This window comes from Pelmatolapia mariae, linkage group LG23 (genome assembly GCF_036321145.2).
Source record: "Pelmatolapia mariae isolate MD_Pm_ZW linkage group LG23, Pm_UMD_F_2, whole genome shotgun sequence".
NCBI lineage: Eukaryota > Metazoa > Chordata > Actinopteri > Cichliformes > Cichlidae > Pelmatolapia > Pelmatolapia mariae.
The window spans coordinates 38,683,393-38,690,963 of NC_086246.1; the positions used below are offsets into that span (position 1 = coordinate 38,683,393).

General features: G+C 40.6%; 1 protein-coding gene across 1 annotated transcript; it reads left to right on the forward strand.

The window, feature by feature from the left end:
* Positions 1 to 262: 262 nt before the first annotated feature.
* On the forward strand, positions 263 to 1,546 carry LOC134621250 (trypsin-like). Its single transcript, XM_063467679.1, has 5 exons — positions 263 to 320; positions 409 to 550; positions 822 to 948; positions 1,037 to 1,282; positions 1,382 to 1,546. Exons 1-5 carry the CDS (start codon positions 263 to 265, stop codon positions 1,544 to 1,546), a joined length of 738 nt encoding a protein of 245 aa, XP_063323749.1.
* Positions 1,547 to 7,571: the final 6,025 nt, after the last annotated feature.

Consider the following 7,571-nt stretch of genomic DNA (forward strand, 5'->3'; position numbering starts at 1 on the left):
TGTGAAAGGCTTTTGAGAAGAATTTAATTTCTGTGTGCAAAGCAGTGTGTTCCTGGCTGATGATGCACTGTACTTATGATAAGCAAGACCATGCAAAGATAACACAAGTTTTAAATATGCAAACATACAGGTAGCAAAGGAAGTGGTCAAAAGGCAAAAAAGTCAGATGATAATCATACTTGCCAAAAAGCAGACTGCTCTATAAAAGGCTCAACCCGAGACTCCTACAGTACAAACAAAGGTTAACCATTTTGCTGGCATCATGTTCGGTCTGCAGAAATTTCTCCTCCTCCTTGTTCTGACCTGCTTTGGACAACTCGGTAAGAATCACAAGTCCTTGTTGTTATTCTTCAACCATTTAATGAAGCATCCATTTAATTTTCCTTTTTTTTCTTTTACTTTCTTCAGTGCATGGCATCATACATGGAGGAAAAGCCCCGGAGGGTTCAATGCGATATATGGTCTCTGTGCAAAACAACGGCGGTCATGTGTGTGGAGGGTTTCTCATCACTAATAACTTTGTGGTCACTGCCGCACACTGTATTCACGAGTGAGTAACCAAACATCTTCTGCTTAAGTCTCTTTCTTAAAGATAATTCTTTGCCTTTATAGATAGTGGAGCAGTGAAGATTAGACAGGAACATGAGTAGAGAGCAGGGAAAGATGCGCAGCAAAGCTCTGCTCAATTTCAGTCATGTGGCACATGGTTCACTGCCAAACCAGTGAGCTAAACGGACGACCTTCTGCTTCAATCTCTGATTCATGCCATTAAAAAAGATTTAAAAAATGAATTGAAAACCTCTTAATGATTATTCCTTCAGCTACCCCACGCATGTTGTTCTTGGCAACCACAATCTCAAGAATGGCCAAATAGTAGAGATTGAAAAAAAATTCGTCCATAACTGTTACGAAAGCCCTGAGACGGGTGATGACATCATGCTCCTACAAGTAAGTACATCTTTATATTGACAACAGTTTCACACGAAATATATTTGTGGTCTTATTTATATTTTAACTTTATGTTATGTGTGTCCAGTTGGCAACCACAAACAGTCTACACGATGTAATTCAACTTCCGCATGCTGAAATAGATCTAACAGCAAATGAAGTGTGCCAGGTGGCTGGATGGGGAAAAACTATGAGTGGTGGTAAATATGTTGGTGAGCTGAGGGTGGTGGACGTGTCTGTCATTAACCCGCAAGTCTGTAAGAATCAATGGCCTCAACTTCCTGCCAATGTTACCTGTGCAGGTGGATATGGCACAAGCAAAGGATTCTGTCAGGTATGTATTCTGTCCAATGTCAGCAGGTTTCTTTTTGATAAATGTACTGTATTAAACACTTAATATAAACTGACCAATTAAAATACTTCCTCCTCACAGGGTGATTCTGGTGGTCCTCTGGTGTGCAAAGGGTTTGCTGTTGGTATCGTTTCTTTCAACTACAACAGCAATTGTAACTACCCAGATAAACCCAACGTCTACACGGACATCTCAAAATACCTCCAATGGATCGACAAGATTCTACAAAACCACAAAACATTTTGAGTAAAATCCCTGAAGTTTTGCTTTTCGCATTATTGAAATGTCAGCATTTCTGATTGCTCTGTCAATGTAGCCAAGACAGAAATTAAAAATATTCCCTGCATAAAACTGTGGTTTTTCTTCTGTAAAGTGATCATTTTAGCATTTAGCTCAATTTCCACAAACTGAAATAGAATATTTAGATTTGTAGTCTGAGGTCATTGTGACATCTACACTTATTCTTCATTCAAATTAGTGAACCTGTATGAGAAAGAATCACTGTGACAAATTAAAAATTATTAAGTCAATATTGATGAGGAGCTACTGTGATAATCATATATGAAAAAAATACAAATGTGTTTAAAAATTCTGGGGCATAAACAGAACAAACATTTAAATTTTGTTTTAATAAACTGTCCTGTGCTCCTACTACATCTGGATTATTATCTGTGTGTATTTTGCAGTATAAAAAATCAAAGTGACACACTGAGTCATTTTGCCGAATTTTTCAAATCCCAGGTCTTAATCACCCATAACTTTCCCACTATACAAACATCAAGTGGTGGTTTCTGTGGAGTTGGGACAGCCAAGTATTCCATAATTTTGTGTTTATCCTTAAAGGTAGCAGATGAAAGAACAAGAAGAAAATGATTTTCCATAAAAAACAAGATGAGTTAGTCTATTAAAATGGTATTTTCTAAAGGTTGATCAGTAAAGTCCTGACAAAAAACTCACTCTTGAGCATCAGAGCTCAAATCTTAATCTGGAAAATGTGGTTTCTGTGGTTCATCTTGTTTGCTGCAGTAGTGTCATTCCAACACGTTCTCATCCCAAAGCGTAACATTTCACGCTAGGTTTCTGACTGCATCAAATGTTTCCACAGTGAGGAAGGTAGTGCCTTTCTATACTTGTCAGATACAGTACAGTATCTCAAACAAAATATAAACAGGAGTCAGAGAAGTAAGAATGCAGCCAGGCCAATGATTGCCAGCTTTGAAGGGTTACATGGATTTAATAACTCTTCTTCAAACATCATTTGGCTCCTGGAAAGGCTTGAAGAACTCCTTGCGTGGACCAGGATTAATGTTAAATTGTCCAAATATCACATTCTCTCCATACAGAAAGGTGGCAGGGAAGAACTCATCTGTTTTACAGTGGATGGAGAGAGGATGCCACTGTTATTGTTCATATATGAATATAATCCACCAATAAGGAGAGGAAGGAGCTAGTCATAATTTCGGTAGCCTGGATAGAGGAGGTATTAAATCAGAGCCCTCAGCCAACAACTGATCATGGCAGAACTCACTGTCCAGTGGAAGGGAAGGATGGAGTTAGCCTGTGAGAGAAAGAAGGACAGGTACCTTGATCTGACAACTGAGTATAGAGAAGCATGTGGAAGTCAGCTGTAGAGTATAGAAGGAAAACTTGTTGTGGGGAAGACTAGGGTCCTATAGCTGCAGGGGGTGCAGGGAGACATCCCTGCTGTTGCTGCACAACCAGATGTTCCAAGATTTCCTTCAATTGAAAACATTTTCATCAGAACACACAAAACATTCACAAAAGTTCTCAGAAAAAAATTAAAATGAATTCTTTTTTCTACTTTCTTGGATTAGTTCTGTTTTCTAAGAACCCTGCACTGTGAGAGCGTCTGCTTCTGGACAAACTGCTCTCAACATTGCTATTAGCTTAGCATTAACTTGAAAATGTTACTATTTCATATGTGTTTTGCTGATCAATGTCAAAAATATATTTTTTATATTTTTTATATAAAAGATCATATTTAATAGTTAAAAATCATTTTCATACTCACAGATTAGCCGTTTATCTACCTGCTTTGGAAAGTTGTTTTAGTGGCCACACAGAGAATGTGCTACAAGGTCATAATAAAACTTTATGGGTATGAGACACACACACACACACACACACACACACACACACACACACACACACACACACACACACACACACACACACACACACACACACAGCTGAAATAGCCTAAGAAACCCATGCAGATTGGATTAAAATCAGTTCTTTAACAACTAGTGACAGGTATGAATGATAAAGGAATCACGTAAGTATGATTTAGAGATATATACAGAAAGTCTAAAATGTTCAACTATCTTAAAACGACCTAGCATCGGACGGCTTCTCCACATATCCGGGCTATACAGCACCAGATTGCTAACGAGCACATGAAGTACAATTATTTTTTACAGAGTAAATATTGAATAACGAAGTCAGATTTGTGCTTCAAACACTAAATGAGTGATACATGAACAAGTGTGAAAGTTTGAAGACCTGTTTATGCACATGTTGATCTACTATAGTGACAACTTATCTTCAATCTATGATTCATCTAGTTTGCTGCAGAACTCAAAGATGATATCATTCAGCTGTGTCACGTCAGCTATCTGCCTTCTTTACTTGTGAGTATGATTAAACTGAAGAGATTTAAAATAAGAGAAAAGAAGAAAGGAACATTTTTATCAATTATACTTTGCATACTATTTGCTTAATCTGACATATTAACAGTTCTACAGTCAGTTGTTACACTGGCTGTTGATTCATACAACATGAAAGAAAATATATAATATTACAGAGTATATCTACAGAGAATAGTTTAAAGTTTCAGTGTTCAATCCACTGATTACATAAATGATAAAAAATACTGCAGGGAACATTTGGCTTGAAATATGGTGAAAAAGTCCTAACTATCAACTCTGTGTCGCCTGCTGGATATAAGTGAAAAGTCAAATTACTCATATTGTGTTTAGTAGAAGGATTACATTTTTTTTTCATAAAACCCCAAATAAGTAAAAGATAACAGCTGGAAATCATACATACAAAGGTTTAAGTTTAAAAATGTATCCTATTTAACTTCACAAAAATTGAGAAGTAGGTGCAAATAAGAACATTTAGACCAAAGAAGAAGTTGATAAATGACAGTGAGCTACAACAGCCTCTTAAAAATACTGACAAAGTTTGATTTCCATAGTGATGAATTTTAGTGTTACATCTGAATTTTCACATAGCTTGATTTATCATTACAAAAGGTCAGGAAGTCAAAAAGGATACTAAATGAAACAAGCCTAAAACGAAAAGAGTCTTTAATTACAATGGTCAAACTAAAATTGAGCAGCAAGTGGCGCTAAATTAATGATGAATAATCATACAGTAGTGAATGTATTTCAGTCTAATGAGGAACTGTAATTGTGATAAACAAGATAAAGATAAAGATGCAAAGTTAAGTGTCAAACAGACAAACTTACCTTGAATAAAGGATGTGGTTGAAAGTCAAAATAAGATAGATGATAATCATACTTGCCAACAAAGCAAACCACTCCATAAAAGGATCCCCCTGATACCAGTACAAAGAAAAGTTAACCATTTTGCTGACATCATGCATGGTTTCATCTCCTCTGTGTTCTGACCTGCCTCACAATTATTCTTCAACCATTTAATGAGGCAACAGCTTATATTTCTTTTTTTTTATTGTACTTTTTTCAGTGCATGGTGGTGACATCATACATGGTGATTCTGGTGGTCCTCTGGTGTGTAAAGGATTAGCTGTTGGCGTTAGTTCTTTAAATAAATAAATAACTCTAAATATATCTTATAGTTTAGATTCCTCAAAGTAGCTACCCTTGGCTTTGTTGACACATATGCTTGGAAGTCAGGTTGATACACAACTGACAGCCCTCTTTGACAACTGTTAGAATTCATATTATGGCAAGAACCAATCAGCGAAGTAAAGAGAAACGACAGTTCATCATTACTTTAAAAAGTCCGAAAAATTGCTAAAACTTTCAATGCGTCCCCAAGTACAGTCGCAAAAACCATCAAGCGTTACAACAAAACTGTCTCAAGTGAGGACCGCCCCAGGAAAGGAAGACCAAGAGTCACCGCTGCTGCTGTGGATAAATTCATCCAAGTCACCAGCCTCAGAAATCCCAAGTTAACAGCACCTCAGATTAGAGCCCAGATAAATGACACACAGAGATCCAGTAGCAGACACATCTCTACATCAACTGTTCAGAGGAGACTGTGACAATCAGGTCTTTATGGTCAAATAGCTGCTATTAAACCACAACTAAGGAAAAGCAACAAGCAGAGGAGATTTGTTTTTGCCAAGAAACACAAGGAATGGACATTAGACCAGTGGAAATCTGTGCTTTGGTCTGATGAGTCCAAATTTGAGATCTTTGGTTCCACCCTTTGTGTCTTTGTGTGATGCAGAAAAGTTGAACGCATGGTCTCTACATGCATGGTTCCCACCTTGAAGCATGGAGGAGGAGGTGAGATGGTGTGGGGGTGCTTTGCTGGTGACACTGTTGGGGATTTATTCAAAACTGAAGGCACACTGAACCAGCATGGCTACCACAGCATCCTGAAGCAACATGCCATCCCATCCGGTTTGGTTGGACCATCATTTATTTTTCAACAGGACAATGAGCCCAAACACACCTCCAGGCTGTTTAAGGGCTATTTGACCAAGAAGGAGAGGGATGGAGTGCTGCGCTAAATGGCCTGGCCTCCACAGTCACCTGACCTAAACCCAATCAAGACGACCACCTCATGAAGCTTATTGAGAGAATGCCAAGAGTGTGCAAAGCAGTAATCAAAGCAAAGGGGGGCTATTTTGAAGAATATAAAATAAAATAAAAATTAATGTTTTGAGTTATTTCAAACTGTTTTTTCATTATCACACAATTTCACATGTGTTCATTCATAGTTTTTATGCCTTCAGTAAGAATCTACAATGTAAATAGTCATGAATATAAAGAAACTCTGAGCGACCCTGGGTCCCTGAGCAGTTATGGACTTGTATTTTACTATATGTGTTTTTGGTGTAGCTGTCCCTCGTTCTCCCTGCTTGCAGGTATGTGTGTGTGTGTGTGTATGTGCGTGTGTGTGTGTGGGTGTGTCTGGGAGCACCTGTTTCCAGGCGCCTTCAGGCCTGGTGGGTGTGGCGCTGCCAGGTGGTTGGCCACACCTGAAGACATCACACAGCTGATCAAGCCTCGTCGAAGGAGCTACTTAAGAGTGTGGTGGAGCTCTTTCCGACGCTGGATCATTGCGTGGCTTAACGTTAGTCTCTTCGCCCGTTAGTAAATTTAGTCTGCTGCGCTGTGGTGTGTCTGACGGCTGCCTCTTTGTTATTTCCCCAGGAGAAGTGTGGAGACGAGAGGGCAGCGAGCACGGGATGCTCAGACACTGAGAAGCAGGGACAAGAAACACTAACACTGGGAAGAGGACATGTCACGAGAGTCGGGAACGCACTGAGGATTTATTGTTATTTTTTCACTCACTGTAAATAAACGCACTGCTTGCATTCAGAGCTCCGCGCCTGGGTCCTCCTTCCTCACATCCCCACGGTTGGCCAGCGTCAACCGTGACAGAATGATCCAGCCAAACATGGGCCCAGCGGACTCTGAGGAGAGGCTCAGGAGGGAGGTGATGGACAAAGTTTACAGACTATGTGATTTGTGGTGGGAGAAGCCCGGGGAAGTGTTGCGTCGCGCCGTGGAGAGGCGGCTGCAGGAAACGCTTTTTAAATTTCCCTGGCTGGTTGACTGTCTCAACCCAGTCGTCATGGACTTCCTGCTCTCAACCGTCCACCTCCACTCTCCGACTCAGGCTGCTCACCGTCCCGGACACCCAGTAGAATCACAGCCTGACACGCCGGCCCCGTCCTCTACACGGAAACGACTTTCACGCCGCCGACGCACCTCACCGCAGCCGGATCCCAGGACATCTCAACTGCCGGCTGTGGTGAGTAATGGGGACACTTTTTCATTTCTCACACCATCTGTTTCTTTGTTTACAGTGGACGGTGACACCGCAGACGCTGCTGTAAGCCAGCCTCAGTGCAGCTGGCATCACCTCAGTCAGAGGTCTCCACACCACTCTTTGCTCCACCACCTGCTGCTACGGCGCCACCCGGAGGAGCTCAGCCTGAGCCGGAGGAGCTCGCGCCGCCCGAGCTGGAGCTCAGAGAGCCGGCGAGGCTGTAGCTTGCCTCCACCAGTGTGTGTGAATGAATAGT